At 45.3% G+C, this 22,847-nt stretch overlaps 2 protein-coding genes across 3 annotated transcripts in view; both read right to left on the reverse strand.

Annotated features, from left to right (window-relative positions):
- LOC128333568 (endogenous retroviral envelope protein HEMO-like) overlaps positions 1 to 2,790 on the reverse strand; it is a 41,237-nt gene extending 38,447 nt beyond the window's left edge. Inside the window, exon 1 of the mRNA XM_053269134.1 lies at positions 2,769 to 2,790. The gene's annotated coding sequence lies outside the window, so the exon portion shown is untranslated. The remainder of the gene's footprint in view (positions 1 to 2,768) is intronic.
- Positions 2,791 to 10,689: 7,899 nt separating this feature from the next.
- LOC128333976 (BAG family molecular chaperone regulator 4-like) lies at positions 10,690 to 22,664 on the reverse strand. 2 transcript variants are annotated; one of them, XM_053270132.1, is made up of 5 exons: positions 22,441 to 22,663; positions 15,760 to 15,861; positions 14,403 to 14,651; positions 13,566 to 13,814; positions 10,690 to 12,167 (listed from the first exon to the last, which is right to left on the reverse strand). In XM_053270132.1, the coding sequence occupies exons 1-5, from the start codon at positions 22,612 to 22,614 to the stop codon at positions 11,664 to 11,666; spliced, it is 1,278 nt and encodes a 425-aa protein (XP_053126107.1). In that variant the 5' UTR covers positions 22,615 to 22,663; the 3' UTR covers positions 10,690 to 11,663. The 2 variants fall into 2 exon arrangements, with proteins under 2 accessions (XP_053126107.1, XP_053126108.1); XM_053270133.1 differs by lacking the exon at positions 15,760 to 15,861 and having other exon boundaries at positions 22,441 to 22,664.
- Positions 22,665 to 22,847: the final 183 nt, after the last annotated feature.

The raw sequence follows: 22,847 nt of genomic DNA on the forward strand, positions 1-22,847 counted from the left end.
GAAGCCAGAGGAAGAGGAAAGGCAGGCAGGCACTGCCTGGCTTTAAATACATTTTGAAATTCCCTCCTTTTTGCTCCCTCATCCCTCGCTCCCCATCAGCCAATGGGGGCAGAGTTCCCTGACTACCCTCTGATTTTGAATGACAACACGCCAACCAGGAGAAAGGAGATCACTAGCCAATCAGAAGACAGTGGCAGAAAAGCAAGAGCAAGGGCAGGATTCTTGTAAATACGCCCCACAAAATGGCAGCTGCCACGTTCGAACCTTCCAGCTGGATTGAACCGGTTCAATTCAGACTGGGCTAGTCCAGTTGAAACTCAAACTGGTTGAACTGGGCCAGTTCGAGTCGAACCCAGTTTGAAGCAAACCATTTCTGCACACCTCTGCTCTGCAGGCAGGGAAGAGCTCTGCGGGCAAGGGAATGTCTCCAGGGGTCTAGAGCACCAGCAGCAACAGAGCAAGGCTGGTGCAGCACCAATGCAGCAAGGAAGGCACTCTCTTCTTCTGGAAGCCAGAGGCAGAGTAAAGCCAGGCAGGCACTGCCTGGCTTTAAAGACACTCTGAAATTCCCTCCTCTTTGCTTCCCCTCTCTTGTCCCTCCCCGCTAGCCACTGGGGCAGAGTTGCCCTGACAACACAAAGATTTGAGAGACCACAAGCCAGCCAGGATTTAGGAGATTGCTAGCCAACCGAAAGCAGTGGCAGAAAACCAATGAGCAACTGAGGAAAAACTGTGAACAGAGCGGAGAAAATGGTGGCTGCCTGGCCGTTCGAGCCATCGTACTGGTTCGAATTGAACTAGACTCTGTTCAGTTCATCCTCGAACTGGCACCCCCCTTTTGGGGGATGGGTTGGTTTGAGTTTGAAGCGGACAAACTGCCCTGGTTCGACTAGAATGCGGATCAAACAGAACCAGTTCTGCACCCACCCACCCCACGTCCTGGTTGCCACCCTGGAAGCCTAATATTGTCTTCAGTCGGATTAGAAATTTGTCCAACTGGCTTGTCAAACATGAGCCTTCTCTTCTGGTGAAACACTAATCCGTTTACATTTTTGATTCTGTTCCTCCCCAGGGGCACTTGACCCACAAACTCAAGAAATTGACCAACCCCACTAGAAGGCTTATACTTGGTTCCATTATACAACAGCAACATTTATATAACGCTTTTCAACAAAAGGTTCCAAAGCAGTTTACACAGAGAAATAATAAATAAATAAGATGGATCCCTGTCCCCAAAGGACTCCCAATCTAAAAAGACACATAAGACAGACACCAGCAACAGTCACTGGAGGTCCTGTGCTGGGGATGGATAGGGCCAGTTACTCTCTCCCTGCTCAATAAAGAGAATCACCATGTTAGAAAGGTGCCTCTTTGCCCAGTTTGCAGCGGTAGCCACATGCAATTCTGAATCTGTCATTTATTGTATCAAGTACCCCTGTCCTTTGCATTATGAAGGGAAAACAATGAAGGAAAAACAACCAGAACTTAAAAAGAGAGAGCTGGTGAACATTTGCCTAACGACAAACATACACACTCGAACACATGCACGCACACACACACCCCGCCCCAGTTAAATGTTGGCTGCAACACCAACATTCCATGTCAGGTTTTTCTATGAGGCTTTACAACATAAACCTTCCTGCCAGACAAGCTCCTTCTAAGAGGCCAGATGGACCTTGAGACTATTTGCTGCTCCTAGAGGTCTCCATGAATATTCTCTTGTTACCATAATTATATTAGTTGGTTCATCGCAGGGAGGAGAGCTGGTCTTGTGGTAGCAAGCATGACTTGTCCCCTTTGCTAAGCAGACCTTGACCTGGTTTGCATTTGAATGGGAGACTACATGTGTGAGCACTGTAAGATATTCCCTGTAGGGGATGGGGCTGCACCTGTACCTGCATGCTTGCATGTAGAAGGTCCCAGGTTTCTTCCCTGGCATCTCCAGATAGGGCTGAGGGAGAATCCTGCCTGCAGCCTAGGAGAAGTCACTGCCAGTCTATGAGATGATACTAAGCTAGATGGACCAATGGTCTGACTCAATCAATCAATCAACTGTATTACGGTCAAAGACCAGCATAGTGGTCTAACTCGGATGTGTGCTGGCGCCCTTGCTGTTTAACCTTTTAGTTAATGATATGGTGACCCATCTAGATAGCTGCGATTTCCATCCTCCCAAGCTAGCTGGAAGAAGTATCTCAGTGTTGCTGTATGCGGACGATGCGGCCATTCTGGCCAGAACCCCAGTTGCTCTAAGGAGGGCCTTGGGGGCATTGGCTGTTTATTGTAAGAGAGAACGGCTGAGTATTAACTACCAGAAAACAAAGGTGCTCTCCTTTGCTAGGAGACCCAAGAGACGGGTATGGAAAATCGATGGACAAAGGATAGAGCAGGTCCAAAATTGTGTATACTTGGAGGGTAGCTGTTCACTCATCGGGATCAAGACGAGCCCATGCCTCTCATGTGGCCCAGGCTGCCCAAAACAGCGCCCGAGCTATTTTGCGGTTCTATAGAACCAGGGGCGGGTTTTTTATCCCAGCAGCCTTAAAACTTTTTCAAGCGAAATCATTGACACAGTTATTGTATGGTGCCCAATTGGGTCCTTACCCAGATCTGTCCCCCTTAGAAGTGGTGCAGTCTAAGTTCTTAAGAGCAATATTTCAGACACCCAAGTGCACCTCGAATGCGAGGCTCAGATTGGAGGCGGGCCTCATCAAAGCTGAGGCCAGATGTTGGCAAATGGCGCTGTTTTACTGGCTGAGAGTTCCTACCTGCCATGATGAAAGGGTGTGATGGAGCCCAAACGCTGATCGACTCTAATCAAGCAAAAATGCTAAAAGCCACGACAGTGATCTGTGACCACTCCCCTTAACTTCTGTTAAGGAATGGAGCCTTGGGTGCCGATGATGCAAAATGTTTTACTGCTGTTCCTATGGTAACCTTTCAGGTTGTTGGCAGTATGTGATGATGAAATATGATGGCATAGTGGGAAGAGAGGGAGCAGACCACTGGCTGCCACTCAGACCAGGGTTGGACCAGAGATGGATGTTGGTCTACAGTATTCCTAGTTCCCCTTCCTCTTCTCCACTGGTTTGCATGGATTAGCATATATTATGTAATATATTATTCCAGATATCAACCGTGTGGGAGGAGACTTGCATGAGTGTTTGGTTGCTTTGTTTTATTTTATTTTGATTTCTATACCGCCCTTCCAAAAATGGCTCAGGGAAATAATAAAGAGAACACAGAGAAATAATAAATAAGATGGATCCCTGTCCCCAAAGGGCTCACAGTCTAAAAAGAAACATAAGCATAACACCAGCAACATAACACAAACATAACACCAGCAACAGTCACTGGAGGTACTGTGCTTGGTTTGGATAGGGCCAGTTACTCTCCCCCTGCTAAATAAAAGAGAATCACCACATTAAAAGATGCCTCTTTGCCAAGTTAGCATAATATAATTAATTCACTTATATTATGCATTTGTGTTGTATTAATGATTTGAAATAAAGAAAAGGTTTTTTTGAAAATGAGTGAGTTGCAATGAGCATCTGAGTTTTCTTGAACTAGCTTGTTGGAGCTTGGGTGAAAGCAAAAGAGATGGCCTCTTGTCACCTGCTGATCTTCAAGGCTTTGAATGAAGTGCCTTCGGAGGGACCTCGAGCAAGTTTGTTCCCCCAGTGAAGACAAAGGCTCCAAGTGAAGGTGCCAAACCAATACTGCAGCTTTGGGACTTCTTGCCTCCTCTCACCCTTCTCCAATACGTCGGAAACTGAAGAAAAAGGAGAAATCCCCTCAGTGGAAAATGCTTCTGAGGTTAGAGGCAACTCATTGGAGAAGACATCAGTCCCTCACCCTGGTTATCCCATCAAGCACACAGGTCACACAGCCCAACCAAGTGTGAGGGCACCAAGAGAAGATCAAACTGTTGGGGGCTGTAATTTTTGCTCCCAGCAGTAAGCAGCAGAGCACTAAGGAAGGCACCCACTCCAGTTACAGGGTAGTTTGCAGAGTTTAGTTGTTGCAGCTATTTAGAGACAACACATGGAGATTCTTGTAGAATAAATACTAAGTATTTATTGGTGAAGAACATTTAGGATTGATTGATTAAGTGCTGCCAAGTTGATGTCGACTCTTAGCGACCACATAGATAGATTCTCTCCAGGGTGATCAGTCTTCAACTTGGCCTTTAAGGTCTCTCAGTGGTGCATCTATTGCTGTCGTAATCGAATCCATCCACCTTGCTGCTGGTTGACCTCTTCTTCTCTTTCCTTCCACTTTTCCCAGCATTATGGACTTCTCAAGGGATCTGGGTCTTTGCATCACGTGTCCAAAGTATGATAGTTTGAGCCTGGTCATTTGTGCCTTGAGTGAAAATTCTGGATTGATTTCATTTATGATCCATTGGTTTGTTTTCCGGGCTGTCCATGGTATCCTCAAAAGTCTTCTCCAGCACCAAAGTTCAAAAGCATCAATGCCTTTTCTATCTTGTGTCTCCAAAGTCCAGCTTTCGCATCCATATCCTAATCTATAGAACTACATAATGAATAGGTAGGGAGATGGAGAGATCTTTCCATCTGCCCTCTAAGAGGAAAGGAAGGGCACAGGAAATACCTGTAGAGTTGTATCAGGGGTCATAGAGTAGGGGCAGGTAGAACAGTTAGGGAGAGCCATACTCACTATCTCTACTCCCAATACCCCTAGGGGTCATTAGGATAGTTGGTGCAAAAGGTCGATGGACTGGAAGTCCATCTCCAACATAAACACCATCCGACAACCCCAAGACCGAAAAAGACAACCTCAAACACCCCACACCCCTTCCCGCTCTGGCCCTTCACCTTTCCCAGGCGTCCTGGTGGTGCCTCCAAGTGTCCCTGAGAGGCAACTTTCATCTCTCCCTGTATGTCCTCCTATGCTGCAGTACAGATCAGGGCACCTCTGCCATTTCAAATGGCATGGAGGGGAGAATTTTGGCAGGCCCTGCTTCACCCCTCAAAGTCCTGTGGTGATAGGGGAAGCTGGCATTGTCTCTCCCTCTCCCTCACTTGCAATGATCAATGTGTTCTTCCTTTCCTGACCAGTAGTGGATGGGAAAGGACTCCTGGGCTGCTGACACATGGAAAGGGGATTTTGGCCAGCTAATTTGCCTGCCCCAGTGGGAGAAGCCCTGCCTAAACCCGCCTTTCTTTCTCTGAAGCTGCTCAGACCTCAGGAGTTTAGCTCCCAGGAGAGGGCCAGGAAATGCCATGTAGTGGTGCTGGACCCTGGCTCCGAAAAGCCCACCCTTTTCAATCCAGCATAGTATCCCTCAGGTGGCTGTTGCATCTTAGATTATGAGACCCTTAGGCACAGTGAACCAGCTCTTTTTTCTTTTCTTTTTTCTTTTTTGGCTATATAAACTGTTGTGTGACCTTTTTTCTGGTTGAAAAGAGGCATCTAAATATTCATAATCATAATAACCAGGGGTCACATGATAGCAGATGGCACCTAGTATTCTAGTTCTGTCACCGTGCTATCAGCCACCTATAAGTCTGATGTTATTGTTGTGAATTGTTTTGGGAACTATTATGGTGGGAATGATCATATGAACAAATCAATCCAGAATTTCCACTCAAGGCACAAAGGACCAGGCTCAAACTATCATACTTTGGACACATTACGGGAAGACCCAGCTCCCTTGAGAAGTCCATAATACTGGGGAAAGTGGAAGGAAAGAGAAGAAGAGGACAACCAGCAGCAAGATGGATGGACTTGATTACGACAGCAATAGATGCACCACTGAGAGACCTGAAAGGCCAAGCTGAAGACGGATCATCCTGGAGATAATCTATCTATGTGGTCGCTAAGAGTTGACACTGATTGACTGAGTGCCTTCAAGTTGATCAATCAATGGTGGGAAAGCAATATGTAAATTTTGTAAAATGAAATAAAATGTCCCGAGGAGTGGGGTGGATAGCATTTCACCCCATTTTTGCCAGTAGTATGACATCAATATTTGGCTTCTGCTACTGTAGGCATGCAGAAGACACCCAGAGGTGTTGGCCAAGTTGGTTACCATGGAAGCAATGGAAGAAGCCAACTGGGTCCTTGTCTGTTTACACATGCAATAGAATGTAGTATAGAATCCCAAGCTGGTAGGATTGATTGTAGCACCTTAGACTGCAAGTGGATCAACATTTGAATGTTCCTGTGCATAAAGGCGGCGGGTGGGATAATCAAATAAATAGGAAATATATTTGCAGGGAGAATACTGGGATAAAATCTTCCTCCTGTTAGAACCTTATGTGTTTTGAACTTCCAGGATTTATTTATTTATTTTTAATGTGGAGGAAATATTCTATAATGGCACCCCTGTCTGCACCCTGAAGTGCAGCCCTCTCTACCATCACAGAATGCTGCTACTGCATTCTGCTGCATATGCAGGCCAAGCCGAACGGAGAAGCCAGGAGGTACTTTGTTAGGAAATACTGTAATCCCTCCACATCTGCTGAGATCCCCAGTGTCCTAGATGGAAGTGTCTTATTCACTCACCCAGACATCTCCAGCAAATTGCAACAATCAATTTCCATTGAGTAAGAGGCAGAATCTCCCTGTTGGGGATATATATGGTTGTTTTTGTGTGATGCATACAAAAATCTGCATTCACAAATGTATGCTGTTCCACTTTATTGACCGTTGCTGGTGATTTCACATCTCACCTTTTAATCAGGGGTGATATTTGATGCTGTAATGTTTAAACTGACTTTAACATCTCTTACTTTGGACTTCACAGGAAAGTCCTCTTTCACACAGCAAGAATACAGACTGACTGGAGCTGTGATTTGCCTACGTAATATCAGATGTGAATGAGAATTGCTATTTAGGCCACAAGTCATGTTTGCGTTCACCAATAACTCTTCTTTATCTGCCCAAACATGGTCCAGCACAGCTGTTATCTGCAGGACTTTGGGACAATCTATTTTTAGATGTATTGCGCTTGCTGCCATGAGCCATGTAATGGTGGCTTTGTCTTGTGGTGAAGGGAAAAAAGGGATTAGCAGCAAATCATACTTAACGTAGCATTTCTGTCGAAAATGGGCTCAGGGGATCAGAGAAAACAATCCATTCTGCAAGTCTCTCAGTCAGCAGTTTAAGCTATGTGAGGGGTCAGCAATGTGGGAAACAGGCCTGCCTAGTCACTAGCTGGGTGACTCTGGGCCAGTCACTTCTCTCTCAGCCTAACCTACTTCACAGAGTTGTTGTATGTAGTACACCGCTATGGGCTTCTTCGAGGAAGAGCAGGATATAAAATGTAATAAATAAATAAAGCTCCATATGGGACAGATTAGGAAACTCCATGAAAAGTGGGACCAGTGCTTTGACTAGAACGACTCCTCTTTTGAGAGTCTCCAGACTACACAGATCTTCCGGAAGCTTCCGGAAAACTGAGGACAAGTGGAAGACGAGGGATGGTCCATTCCTCTTGTGCAGCGTAAACAAGCAATGCCAACCTGAACTGTGCATGTTGAGCATTTGGTTTGAGGAGCCAGAATCCTTTAGATACCTATTGGTTAAGACAGTCTTTGGATTTTAAAAATATGTGTAGTTTTTTAAAAATTATAGGCCTGTTTCCAACCTCCCATGGCTGGGCAAGGTAATTGAGAGGGTGGTGGCCTCTCAGCTCCAGGCGGTCTTGGAGGAAACTGATTATCTAGACCCATTTCAAACTGGTTTTCAGGCAGGCTACAGGGTGGAGACTGCCTTGGTTGGCCTGATGGATGATCTTCAATTGGCAATTGACAGAGGAAGTGTGACTCTGTTGGTCCTTTCGGATCTCTCGGCGGCTTTCGATACTATTGACCACAGTATCCTTCTGGAACGTCTGAGAGTGTTGGGGGTGGGAGGCACTGTTTTACAGTGGTTCCGCTCCTACCTCTCAGATAGATTCCAGATGGTGTCGATTGGAGACTATTGCTCTTCGAGATCTGAGCTTAAGTATGGTGTCCCTCAAGGCTCCGTACTTTCTCCAATGCTTTTTAACATCTACATGAAACCGCTGGGAGAGATCATCAGGGGATTTGGAGCTGGGTATTACCAGTACGCTGATGACACCCAGATCTACTTCTCCATGCCAACTTCTTCAGGAGCTGGCATATCCTCTCTAAATGCCTGCCTGGAAGCAGTAATGGCTGGATGAGGGAGAATAAACTGAAGCTGAATCCAGATAAGACGGAGGTACTTATTGTGCGGGGTCAGAACTCCAGAGACGATTTTGATCTCCCTGTTCTAGATGGGGTCACACTTCCCCAAAAGGAACAAGTTCGCAGTCTGGGAGTACTTCTGGATTCACACCTCTCCCTGGTTTCTCAGGTTGAGGCGGTGGCCAGGGGTGCTTTCTATCAGCTTCGGCTGATACACCAGCTGCGCCCGTTTCTCGAGATCAACGACCTCAAAACTTTGGTACATCTGTTGGTAACCTCCAGACTGGACTTTTGTAATGCACTCTACGTGAGGCTGCCTTTGTATGTAGTCTGGAAACTTCAGTTGGTTCAGAATGCGGCAGCCAGGTTGGTCTCTGGGTCAACTCGGAGAGGCCATGTTACTCCTTTAATGATGGAGTTACACTGGCTGCCAATAGGTTTCCGGACAAAATACAAAGTGCTAGTTATTACAAAGCCCTCAACAGCTTAGGCCCTGGGTATCTAAGAGAGCGTCTTCTTCATTACAAGCCTCACCGCCCATTAAGGTCATCTGTGGAGATCCATCTCCAGTTACCGCCAACTTGTTTGGTGGCCTTCTTGGTCAGTGCCCCGAGATTGTGGAATGCGCTCCCTGCTGAGATACGATCCTCCCCATCTCTGGCAATTTTCAAAAAACACCTGAAAACCCATCTCTTCACCCAAGCTTACTCAGCATCCTAAATTGGGGGTGGGTGGGTGGATTTAAAATCTGTTTTATTTTAAAATTTAAAACCTGATTTCAGGGGTTTTAGTTACTGTAATTGTTTAATTGTTGTTTTAAATTGTTTTTAAATAGTTAGTTATATTATTTTTAATTTGTTTTAGCTCTTTACTGTTTTAGTGGTTTGTTTTAACTGTAAACCACCCTGACCCATTTTGGAAGGGTGGTATATAAATCAAAATAAATAAATAAATATTCCCATTAAAAATAAATAAAAGGTCCATGAACCCCCACCCCACCCCCCAGACTGAACCGGAGAGGGGTTCAAGGGGGTGCCGGACTGAACTGGCCTGGTCAGGTTCAAGTCCGGTCCGGACTCTAACCAAATCAGGCCGGCAGGTTCCGTGCACATCCCTAACATGGGCTGCTTTGCTAGGGTGATCCCTCGCCAGGGCATCCTAGGTCATGCTGAGACAGACCCTGCCCCCAGGATCCTTTGCCCTCCCTCATCTGCAGATCTCCTTCTAGAGAGTCATCATGTTCTCTTCCCTATTTCAAGTAAAAGAGTAGTGCCACCCAGCCCCTCCTCTCAAAATAGTCCTTGCGTGGGACTATGATGGGGCAAAGATCTTGAGTGGGTGTGTGTGCATGTGCGCCCCTTGGCTGTCAGAAGAGGCACTGGCATGGCATTTAAAGGGATTTAAATGTGCTTTCCATTCCATGGGTGAGTGGAGCTCTTTGAAAATGCATGATCGTGTTCGGCCTACTTCTTTAGAGATTGTGGCCAGTCGTGGCCACTGCTAACGTGGAGACACTTTGCCCAGTCTGGTTGTGGAGCTTGCTGGGACAGGCCTTGGCAGCCGGGCAGTAGGTAGGGGCTCCCATCCCCTAGAACTGGTAGGTGTCTGATGAACATTGGTGGTGTAATTTACAGTTTAAAATTGAAATTGTGGTTCAGTGTTACATCTGAACCTGGCCTATAACACTCCGCCATATCTCGTGCATTTTAGTATTCTCTCTGCACTGCATGTGCACCCCACCTTTGAAGTCCAACCCACTATATGTATGACAGCAGAGAAAACACACACACGCATCTCTAAGGCACGTCAACAAGAACAATGGGGTGTGTGTGTGTGTGATATATATGAAGAGTTTGTTTATTTACTTGTGCAAAACATTGCACTTCATTACCTACAGATACTGAATTTTGCATGCTGAATATAATCAGGTTTTAACTGTTTTCAAATTTAACACTCAAGTCAGATCAATAATTTAAAAATGGCATCATGCTGAAGAGAAGCAGATGATCTCAGATCCAAGTTTACTATGATTCAAGTTCACTATGTATGGTAACTTGTTCAATAAAGTGAACAAGTCCCTCTCTGCCCTACCTCACAGGGCTGCTGTAAAGTCATTATGTCCATGTACCCATTTTTAGCTAAATACATATTTTTTTAAAAACATTTTTTTATATCCCACTCTTCCTCCAAGGGGCCCAGAGAGCTCCAAGGAAAGTGTGTACATTTGTACTACATAAGTTTCTCCTCACAACAACCCTGTTAAGTAGGTTAGGCTGAGAGAGATGTGACTGGCCTGGAATCACCCAGCAAGTATCATGGCTGAATGGGGACATATCAGGCGGTATCAAAATATAATAAATGAAGAACTCAGGTAGTAGGTATTACCCTCTTCTCTCACAGAAATGAATGTCTTCCCAGAGAATGACTATTTCAATTGTACTCTTGAGGCTTTCAGCTAATATATGCACACATCCTATAGCATAAAGATCGATCACCGACAATACCAAGCTTTTAGTCACATCCAACTTATTTTAATGATCTGACACCAATAGTATTGTTTTCAAAACTTCTTGTAATAAGTGCATATTTTAAAACTCATCAAGATTTGTCATATGGAACAAGGACAACTTTGTGATGAGCTAGGAGGTACACACAGTGGAAGCCTTGCCGGTCCCACTCCTGATAGCAGAGCTCATTGTACAGAACCACCAGTTACACGGATTAAAGTGAAATATAAAAACACATGAAATGACATAACAAATGCATTTGTCCTCCAGTGTCCCTAGGCCAAAGCGCTTACAACAACATTCCCAAGCATCTCCTAGGTTCCTTCTGCCTGGCCCATAAAAAGCATTGGATTATACCTTCATGATACAAGGGGAAAGGCATGAAAGCAGTACTGGCTTTGGTTGCCCTACTGACTGGTTCATCAGTATGGTTTCACTTAACACTGTATAGATAAAAAAGATACATAACCCTACACAATTTCTATGACAAGAAGCAAGAAAACTGTAAATAATACACAAGATGGGTGGCTATGGAGACTGAAGTCTTGGTTTTACTGGTGCTGTGTTGCAACTAATCTCTCTGTACCATACAAAGATTTGACAGTTGCGTTAATCTGTCAGGAGTCCTTGGTGTGCCAAGAGATCTCTTCAGAGATGCACATCCTGATATCAAGAAGTCCTTTAACACAATCCCTTTCTTCCTGTGGGTGGAAAGTGTGCAGATATCCATGGAGACTACCCCACCTAGAGCATCTTCCACCGTAAAGGTCAGCATTTCAACCTTTCCCCTACATTCATTGGAAAGAACACTAAGAATTTGCGTCTGGTGTTTTATTCGGCTCACTGTGCGTTGTATTAAAATCAGAACGCAAGTCACCACTTTATTGCTTTGGATGGCCAAAAGGGCTGAGGATTGAGCAAAGCCAGGGATCTTTGGGCATTCCAGGACTTGGTTTTAGGAACGTTGCAAAGCAAATTAAAGCCCCTTTCTTTCCAGTTCTTCCAATATGGCCTGGATTCTGTGAACAGCCTCTTTTCTTGCCTGACGCACATTGTCCTGACCTCCTGTCTCTATGGAGTCCAGCTCCAACAACTTCTTGGTCAGCATTTCCTCCAGCATCCGATAAGCTTTGTCCATCTTTTTCCCCACAAATTCATCTACCTCTTCTTCCAACTGTTCAACTCCCTCCATAACTTCCATAACTTTCTGAATTTCTGGCTGCACATCCGTGTGTTCTAATGGAGGCTGCACATCAATTTTAGAGCTTGGTCCATGATCAACCATCACCGATTGCTTCCTATGTACATTATCATACAGTTGGGGTTGTGCACTGTACTGCACTTTGGAGTTGGAAGCAGATCGTTTAGTGTCAAGTTGTCCTGGCTTGTATTCATCCATGGTCCCAGAAGGCAGGTGATTGGCTTCAGGATAGTAGCTGTGCTGGTTAACTCCTTGTTCCAACTGGCTATAAGAGGATTCCTAAAGTAAAACACAGAGAGACTTCAACATTGTGTCCAGATCTACCAGTTCTCTCACCCCACATCTTGCATTGAAGCAGATCTTTAGGCCGCCAAAACTGCCAGTGCAACTCTCTGCTGATCAGCAAGGTCTCCATCCTCAGGATGGTAATGCAAAAAGGTCTGAGCACCGAAGACCCCTGGGGACAAGACCTGTGCTTTGAACCTGTCAGAATGACATCACAATGCACAACCCAGTGACGCGATTCTCAGGCAACCTCCTGCATGTGTTCTGCAAGCCCAGAAGCACTTCCAGAGGAACAGAATACTAGAAACTTGGGAGATCAAGCTCCACAGTGCTGGAGAGGAGCAGAGAGATTGTTGAGCTGAGAGAAAGACCCCAAACAACAGGGTGATCCCTAGTTTGGGGCAATTATCCAAGCAGGAAATTGCCCTTAAAGGATGGCTCTGCTAATGAGTGCTGGAAGAGATCGAATGTTGCCAAGATAGGGGGCAAATAAGTAGCTATTTGAGCCAGAAACATTGCATGGAGTCTAGGAAAGCAGAGCTGCCAGGGCCATCACACCTATGGAAAACACACAAGACCTCTGTGTAGCCAAAGGGGAAGGCTGGTGTGTCTCACAGAGACCTTCCCAGCTGCTGAAAGCTGCAGCTGGGGCACAAGAAACTATGTAGACAGTGAGGTCATTCATCACACAATCACAAACTGTGTTGCACCCAGGTTTTAGAGCTGTGTCTGCTCACAATTTTCAGTTGTGTGGAAGGAAAACCTGGGTAGGAGTGATTGTGTGGAAGGTAGGAGGAAAAGCTACCCAGGTTTTCCTCCTACCTTGCTTCCACAACCAAAAACTGGGAGCACACACAGCTCCCAAACTTGGGTACAACACAGTTTGTGATTGTGTGAATGACCTCTGTATCTGCACACCCCATAAGCACAAACGGGAAACCATAGCCCAGGTAATAACTCAAGGCTCTGGGAGACAGGCCAATGCTTACATCCTGAGAGGTTTAAGCCTCTAGGCTCAAACCGCCTTGTTTGAGGAACCAAGCTTAGGAAACATCTGGGCAGTGAAGTAGCCAGGACCAAATGGCTTGGTGTGGTAGAAGTGGATTAGGAGCGCATCCACCACCGCTGCTGAAGGCGATGGATATTAAGCTACTAGTCTACAGATCGGAAGAGTACTATTCCTCCAGTACTGTTTTTTGTTTTTGTTTTTGTTTAAAGCAAACTATGCCAGAGCTTTGGGTTTTACTTTGCTCAAGTCATAGATATGAAACACTATGGACAAGAGGGCTAGTTTATATATAACGGTTAAGAGTGAGTATAAGTCCCAAGCAGTAGAACAGATTGCAAGAGGAGGGGGATCTAAATAACTTGGTCAGCTGTAGCAGTGTGTACCTTTGCATTGTTGTTTGGAGGATGTGGAGCAGCTGGACCACTGACAGGCCAAGGTGGAGAGGATTCTGCAACGTATTGATTCCTGGGTCCTGGTGTAGGAGACCAGCCATAAGGAGGCGGCATCCCATAAACTCCAGGAGGTCGCCAAGTTGTGTCCTGAAGTCTTGGCTGGGGTGGTGGCGGCCCCTGTGGAGGGATGCCACGGCTGCAGTCCCCATAGGGATAGGATGGGACAGGAAAGCCTGGGGTCTGCAGGGGAAAATGGTATTTTCAGCCAATAAGAACACATTGCTTGCAAGAAAGCATTACGGCCTGCCAAGTCAGGTCAAGCTGAGGGTAACTGCAGAAGGATCATTATAATGCTGTATTTATAAAATGGCTGTAAATAAGCCCTTTGTAAGATTTACTTTAACATGCAATGCCATCCTATACAAGGGAGTTGCAAAATGGGAATGGGTGTTTAAAGAGAAGAACCCTTGCAGTTCTGGGCCAAAACATTTTAGTGTGTCTCACCACACTGGATACTTGGATTACAATCCTAAACATGCTAACTAGGAAGCACCCCCACTAAACTCAAAAAGACTCATTTGATTCTGGAGATAAAATCTACCACAGAAACATCAGGCAACACAAGTTGCCAGGAAAAATAGGCTCTTCTTCTCTGGCAGCTTAAGAAATTATGGTGTAAGTATGAAGTAGGAAAGCTTTAGGTCGCCAAGTTTTGCCAGGAGCTGGTTTATGCCAAGAAGCACTTAACACCTGTTAGTGGCAAAGGGAAGTGACTAAAAATCTCAGTTTTTAGGGAGTTAAGTCACCTGGCCACACTAGCTTCCTTACCTGTGGTGGAGAGTATCCTGGTACTTGCCTCCTCACCATGGAGCCCTCGGTTGGACAGTCTGGTGGGGGGTAATTCCAGTTCAAAGCTGGTGACGGATATCTGTACGATTCTGTAGAATAAGGGGCATGAGGATGCCCTGAGGAATAGCAGGCGTTTGTTTGAGGGAGATTGGGATATGGCGACCCTGTCCCAGGAGCAGAGGAGTATGGAGTGCCATAAACACCATTTGTGTAGGAAGGGTCAATTCCCTATAAGAGGAGATAATGCAGAAATGATCAGCAGAGGTAGCAAAATATTGCATTTCAGGAATGCCTGGGCAAGAGCTAGTTAGCTTGCCAATGCTTGGCTCAGAGAGATTCTTTACCTTTACCAGCTTAGTGACAGGGTGCAGTACAGCGGCAGGGGCAGTTCCTGCAGTGTCAGGAGAAGGCCTGCCAACTACATGTTTATCATGATGCAGCTTTTACAGGGAACATGGGGGAAGCTGCCTTACACAGAGTCAGACCATTGGTCTATCTGGATCAGTATTATCTACATTGACTGGCAGAGGCTCTTCAAGGTTTCAGGCAGGAGTCTCTCCCAGCCCTACCTGGAGATGCCACCAGAGTAAACTTAGGACCTTCTGGGTGCAAGCATGCATATACTCTTCCACTGAGCTATGACCCCATATACTACAGTGCTCACATGTAGTCAACCACCCAAATGCAAAGCAACGCAGGCCCTTTGCTGAGCAAAGGGGCCACTTCATGCTTGCTATTACAAGACTAGCTCTCCTCCATAGACCAGGAGGCAGCAGTAACAACCTTCAATGGCAATGACCATTCAATGACATTCTTCAACGACTAGAGAGAAGAGCTGGTCTTGTGGTAGCAAGCATGACTTGTCCCCTTAGCTAAGCAGGGTCTGCCCTGGTTGCATATGAAAGGGAGACTAGAAGTGTGAGCACTATAAGATGTTCCTCTCTGGGGATGGAGCCGCTCTGGGAAGAGCAGAAGCTTTCAAGTTCCCTCCCTGGCTTCTTCAAGAGAGGGCTGAGAGAGATTCCTGCCTGCAACCTTGGAGCAGCCACTGCCTGTCTGTGAAGACAATACTAAGCGAGATAGACTAACCGGCTCCTGCACTAAAAGGTCCTTGAACCATGTGTCACAGGTTGTCACAGTCAGAATGTCACACAAGTAGGCTGGTACAACTGCCGTGTGGCCAGTCCTACAAAGACAATCCTCCTTGATATGCATACTACTTTCTGACGTGGACTTTATTTTCAACAATGGAGCAAAATATTCAGCAGCCAAACAATTCTGTCAGAAGCCAGTCCCCAAAAATAGCCATATGAAAAGTATTGCTCAATTACTCTACCTGGCTTTGAAGCTCAGGTCCAACTGAATATGAACTTTGATAGCAAGTCCTTGGCTGAGAATTCCAGTAGTGGGAGCCATACCCAGGATAGGGAGGCTGCTCCTAGAGGCAGACAAAGTTTAACTTTATTTTTATTTATTTATTACATTTCTATATCATCTCATACAAAAAGGTCCCTGGGCAGTTCAACTTCCAGGATACTTAAAAGAATTAATGCATATCCTAAGAAGTACAGTGTATTACAATTTCTAGAATGGTTTGTATTTTCCTAGATTTATGCATGTAGCCAAAAAATAAATAAATAATCACATGGATTGTCAAAGCATAAAAGAGCTTAACAGGTCAATGCTTCCCCCATCCTCCCCACCTTTAACTGGTCAATGCTGAACCAGAGCCAGTGTGGTGTAGTGGTTAGAGTGCTGGACTAGGACCGGGGAGACCCGGTTTGCATATTCAGTTAGACATAATTAAGAACTGTTTCTCCATCATATGAACAGCTCTTCCAGCCAGCCTAGAGACTGATGCTTTTTGATAACCCCTGTTTGCAGATGCTGTTTATCACCACTGCACTGTACATAAAGAGTACAGTGCAGAATACACTGTACATACATTTCAGAATTATGGCTTTACAGAACAGACTTTGCAGTTTGCCAATTTCCTTAATTTTCAGAATTTTATTTCCATTTTAACCAGCTATATTACATGCAAGGGGCAACAGTAGCTACCTTAATGCTTCTGAGAAGCTCAGCAGTTATAAGCTATGCCAGAAGTTGCCACATTTGATCAGAAACCAATAAAAGACCTCCATAGTGGCAGCGTTTGGAAAAAATATTTTAAGTTCCAGGGAGCCAGTGTGGCAAAACATTTACCTAATGTCAGTGTCAGTTAAATACAGATCAATCTGAGGCAGCTTTGTTTTCTTTGCCAGATAGTATACTATTTGCAATGCCTTTAGCTAAATAGCTGACATAATGCAATGTAAGTATTTCAAACATTGTTTCAAACCCTGCAAAGTCAGAATTGGAGCCAAAGCAACCCCAGCACAACCAACAAAATTTAAAATGATGCAAAGCCAGATTTTCATCATCCTCCCGACACCCATCCGTCATACCATGTTCAACTCCCTGAATTTCAGAATCAGCTGAGGTGGGTGGGGAGATTCAGGCCATTTCAGTGGGGAGGGTTTTTTGGGAAAGCCTCATTCAAAAGTTAGCTGGATCCAAGACAAAGATTAGATTTATTCAACTTGGGAAATTATAGGAAAATTTATACCTCACTTTTCTACATTAGTCTGTTCTCAAAAGTAACACAGTTTTCTAACCAAAACATTAACAATCTTAATAAAAACACCACACAGTAAGCACAGAAGTGGGAAAGTGCATACAGAGCAGCCTTAATTTGAAAATGCTCATTGGAAAAAATGGTTTCAGCTCAAGAAGTGTGCAATGAAGAGGTCTACCTTGGGAGGCCACCCCATAATCTGGATGCCATAAGAATGCCCTCCCTCTACCCACTGAGTTTCCAATGGAGGCAGAGACAGAGGCAAGGGAATGAAAGTTTATTTGTACTTCTCATATTACTTTTTGATGGAGTTTTTAATGGAGTTCTGGTAGAGGTAACCTTGCCCAGAGGAAAGGTTGAGGTGTAATTAACATTAACATAATTAACATTATTTCAGATGCAATCAACAGTGATTACTGCAAAACATCAAATACACCTCAACAGAGAGGACCTGTCCACTGCCACAAACATTATGGAAGTCCTTGATTATTTATAACCTCCTTTGTAGTTCAATATTAGGAGGAAAGGTGATAAACTGCCCTCATCCCCATGATAACCACTTAAATATCCTATATTAAAAACCCATCACGATTTTGTCTGGTTGAGGACTGTAATAAAGATTCAATTTCATTTCATCACAATGGGTGTTGACAAAATTGGCCAGTATCGCACACATTAGGGCAGGGGTTCTCAACCTTGGGTCCCCAGATGATGTTGGACTACAGCTCACATCAGCCTTTGGCCATTGTAGCAGGGGATGGTGGGAGTTGTAGTCCAACAACATCTGGTGACCCAAGGTTGAAAAACCCCTGCATTAAGGGATTCTACCAACTTTGAAGAATTAAAGAGGCATGCTTTAAAAAAAACCCCAGGAGGCAGTGTGTGTATCTAGTAGCTATGTAGATTGACGCTAAACGATCTAAAAACCCAACACCCAAGAACATTCTTCCCTACCTCCCTGCAGTACAATTTCATCATAAGATACAAATATAAACAGACCTCCACTTAAAGTACTAAGTAGGAGTATTAATGGCAGTCAGGTTTCAGCATGAATTTATGCAAAATAAGCCGCCAAGAACTGCTCTTTCAAAATATAGTCAAAATGAACAGGTATTTCGCCTATTGATGTGTGAAGAAATGGGTTCCATTAGGCTCTGGCACATGGGCGATCAACCATGAGCACAGGCACCAGGTGCCTGGGGCATGCCTGGACAGGAGCAGGTGGGCCCACTGGCCTAGCTATCGCACAGAGAAGTCTGCAATTCCTCCCCACCTGTAGTCTACTCTCTGACTTGAGACTAAGGGAGAATCACCCCAGAACAGCAGGGCTACATATGTAAGGTACAGGGCATACAAAAGACACACACTCCAAACTTTGGACTTTATTTGTGGCCCACTTGCCAACAGGTCCACACTGCTGTAGCACGAGCTACAGAAAGGGCAGGCTCCCATCAAGGTATATGCAAAATAAACAGACTATAATTTGGAAGAGGTTTCCAAACTGGGGTCCCTGGATTATACTGGACTACAACTCCCATCCTCTGAAGGCCATCATGGGAGAGGATGATGGGAGTTGTAGTCCAACATTGAGGGAACAAGGTTAGGAATCCCAGTTTGGAACACAATTGGGCAGGGGGGTTTAGCCTCACCACAAAAGTGTCACAGTACATCCATTTCCCCCTCCCAAGTAGTTCACATGCACACCTGTGAGGAAAAGTAAAGTGCTGTAGTCTGGTGCAACTCTGGAGTGGGGGCAAAATCTCCTACCTCTCATGACACTGAACCCTATAAGGGTTGCAATGTTTATATGCAGAGACTCACAGCCTAGGTGTCAGTATTGTGAAGACCCTGACATTATGTTTTGCGCTACTTGTATTATCTTGACTGTGTGGGGGGTGTGTGTGTGTGTTTGTTGTTGGGTCAATGATTGTAATAAAGCATAATACTAATACACTGTGACATGAGGCATTTTGAATGAATAAAATTGCAATGCTGTGCTGAAGAGAAAACTACTTGAAGAAGCAGAAGTATTTGATACACCAGCCACAAGGAGTTCCACGGCTCCTCGGCATGTTTGGTGCCATGCCAAGAGGAATTTGGGGTGGGGGGAGACTGATACTGAGCCAGCAAGGGACACAGCAGATTTCCAGGGATTCTAGTTAAGTAACCAGCTAAGACCTCTGTGTAGAAACAGAGTGAGTGTTGATGTGAAAAAGGAACCTTAAGTGCCAACTGATGCAAAACAGGCTTCCTAATATAGCAACAGCACAAGAATCATGCACAGTAACAGCAGGAAGAAAGCTCAAAGGCTTGGACTGGAAGGAAGATGTGGAACTATCCTGATGCATCATTCTTGCCAGGAAGCTTGTAACAATTTCCCTCTCAGGCTATGGTTTCTCCAGGTTTCTACATCAAACATCACTATGTCCATTTATAGCCATAAAACACAAGGCAAAATGCCAGTGCTGATTGCTCAGAGGTGAAATCTTTGAGAGCCAGGTAGATTTGCTTACTAAAGAGAAGGCACCAACACGTTCCAAAGAGAGCAGAGGATGGTTTAAACTGACAACACAGATCCTAACAGGTCTTCCAACCTCTGTGCTGTAAATACAAAGTATAAGATACAAATACAAACACAATTCCACCCAGTAAAGTGTCCCTCTTGTTTGTACAAGCACCACACAAGGAATTAACATTATGCAACAGGTAATAAAGGGGGAAGTAACTTGCCTAGGGAGCAAGAGGTTGCTGGCTCAAATCCCCGCTGGTATGTCTTCCAGATTATTGGAAACACCTATATCTTATGGCCTGCTACCATGATAAGTATTTCCCTTCTACAATGGAGGATAAAGATAGACAAAGTTTCCTCAGGACTGCATTAATATGTTCTGTTCACCTTTGGTTTCACTTTCTATCCCCACTCCCCGCCACATCCTGCGCATTTCTATCCAGACTCCTCCTTGCTCAGATCTACTACATCCTCGCAAATCCGCTGTTCATACATTGACCTTTGTCTTTGCACTTGTGGGAGGAGGAGGGCAGCAAGGGCTTGACTGTATGCATGTGCTGCATGTACACCACCTGCAGAAAAGGACTGATCAGGTCCGTTATCTCTCTTCCCCATATACTGCTGTTAACCTGCTCATAGAATATTATGATTAATATTCATGATTATCTCTTTGACTAGGTTCTTTATGGGTTTTTTTTTTAAATCAATTTAAATAAAACACATCCGATTTTTGATTTTTTTTTTAAAAAATCATCCATTTGTATCAACCCTGCAGGTTGCAACCTGCTCTTCTCTCCTTGAGCTTCTTGCAAGCTGTGAAGGAATGCCCACTTCCTACTTTTTTAAAAAAATGGTTTGTAACTTGCCTTGTTCTGTGTCCACTCTAAGCTCTCTAAAGGTTAAACATGTTGCTAAAAGTTGTCAGCTGCAGAGTTTTGTGACTCCTGGTTGTCTCCAGGCAGAGAGAAAAGGTTCTAGTTGCCCAAGGTAAACTTTCTCATGGGCCAAGGTATCTCTTTAAAACTGAATAAAAGGGACAGTGTTACAGCCTAGGGGACCGAAGGGAGAGAAAGAGAAGGGTTCTGTTAGACATCTTGGTGTTGTGAGCCAGAAGGCTAGAACACTGGCAGTATAAGATCAGGCTGAAACTGCTAGGGAAGTTAGCAGTGCGGGAACTGGTCTTACTGAAGTCTGCTAGGCCTTGTGACAGAAGGATAGCAAGTTTGGTTGGTTGCAGTTTGTAATTTTTGTACTCTTGCCAACCTACACTTTCATCAACTGTTCCTGTACTGGTTTGTTTGCTTGATTGTTTCGCATTTTTGAAACCTTTTTATCACAAGTAAACCTGTTCTTGTTTTTAATACATTTTCTGGTTGTCAGTGATTTTAGACCGACCTCATGCCTACCTGCCTTTTTTTTTAACCACACTAATGAGTTTGGTCTTGTTTTCTCAACGACAGAGAGTTTAGTGTCCGTAAGCCTAAGCAATCACACTGGTTTAACATTTTTATGGCAGTGTCCAGATAGACTGAAGACCAGATGTCACCAAGCCCTCACACAAGTTTTACAAGGGAAGGTGCTCCTTTCAACATGTGCAAGATCAGTCCTGAAGAGTTGCTCCAATGCTGACAGCAGGGGGATATCCTGCTGGCCTGCCAATACCCCAATAATCCACGACTTGAGGCAACTGCCTCACCTTGCTTAATGGAAGGGCCACCCCTACCAACTCCATGCAAGAATCCCAGAGCAAGAACAGCTTAGGGGAACTTTTAGGTCAAGTTTGGATCATGGTTCACACGTTTTCCAGTAGGGGAGATGAGAAAGAAGTTAAGGTGTTAGGGTAGGCAAAAGCGAGCAATCCTGTGCAGGACTCACCCTAGTATCAAGCCTACCTGATTTTTCCTCCCTTTCTTTAAACTAGGCAAACCCAGGCAAGAGGATTTTGCCCTAGCTCCAGTGGTGTAGTGCTGCACCACAGGGATGAAGTCCTGGTACTTTTTTCCAGCAGGATCTCAGCAGTTACACAACACCCTTCACTTTCAAAATGGAAATATGCTGCTCTTGCTATTCCAAAAGATTTTTTAAAAAAACATAATTAAATATCAACCCTTGGCTTGTAAATGAACACCCCAAATTATTGCATCTATTTAAGTGGGGTATGTGGCCACCAGCATGAGCATTGCTATGGGGCATTACAATGTGGCTAGGAGGGCTGTGTTATGGAGATCACTTGCACTTCAGAATTTGCTACACTACCACAGTAGTTGGGAGGAGAGCTGGTCTTGTAGTAGCAAGCATGACTTGTCCCCTTAGTTAGGCAGGGTCTGCCCTGGTTGCATATGAATGGTAGACTACACATGTGGGCACTGTAGAAGTTTATTACAGTCACTGACCAGTCATTACAGTTTGCAGTGGGCAATGTAATATATTCCCCTTAAGGGGTGGAGCAGCTCTGGGAAGAGCATCTAGGTTCCAAGTGCCCTCCTTGGCATCCTTCTCCAGGAGAGGGCTCAGACTGAGAAAGGCTCCTGCAACTTTGGAAAAGCCGCTGCCAGTCAGTGTAGACAATACTGAGTGAGATGGACCAATGGTCTGATTTAGTATATGGCAGCTTTCTATGCAGTGGCATGCATGCATTTAGAGCAAATGCCTATCTGAAACAGAGACTAAGAGATGCATCTGTAGCAACGGTCATGGAAGAGCTAGCAGAATGGGAACAAATAGGAAAGAAGAGGAAACAGTCTCTCCCCACCCAAGAAGAGAGGACAAAGCCGCACGCGACGTTAGATCACAGCTGCTCGCACACGTGGCAGGATTTGAGCACGGGGGGGGGCACGGGGGGCTGCTGACGTCACAAATAACGGTGGGGGAGACAGGAAAGAGGCCGTTACCTGAGAGCCGCCCCGAACTGCCCTTTCCCCTCCGCCACGGTGCTGCGGGCACCTGTGGCCCTCCATGCCCCATGGCTGGGGTGGCGGAGGGAGCTGGGACTCGGGCTCAGGCCGCGTTCGTTCCACTTCCGCTCCCCCGAGCAGCAGCAGCAGCCGCCACAGCGCAGCCACCATTAACGACTTCTCATCCACGCCTCAAATGGAAAGTGTGTGCGTGGTGCGTCTGCGCGGCCAGAGTCTCGCCAGAACCAATCACGCCCGTAGACACGCCCCTGTCACTTACGAGCCAATGGCTAGCCCTCTCCGGCGTCCGCGTGAGAGGCAGGATGCGAGGCCAGGCTCGCTTCTCAATACGCCACCAGCTATTCCTGACGCCTTTTCGTGGCCTCCGGGCACGTCACGAGAGA

The sequence above is a fragment of the Hemicordylus capensis genome, chromosome 8 (assembly GCF_027244095.1).
Source record: "Hemicordylus capensis ecotype Gifberg chromosome 8, rHemCap1.1.pri, whole genome shotgun sequence".
Classification (NCBI taxonomy): Eukaryota; Metazoa; Chordata; class Lepidosauria; order Squamata; family Cordylidae; genus Hemicordylus; species Hemicordylus capensis.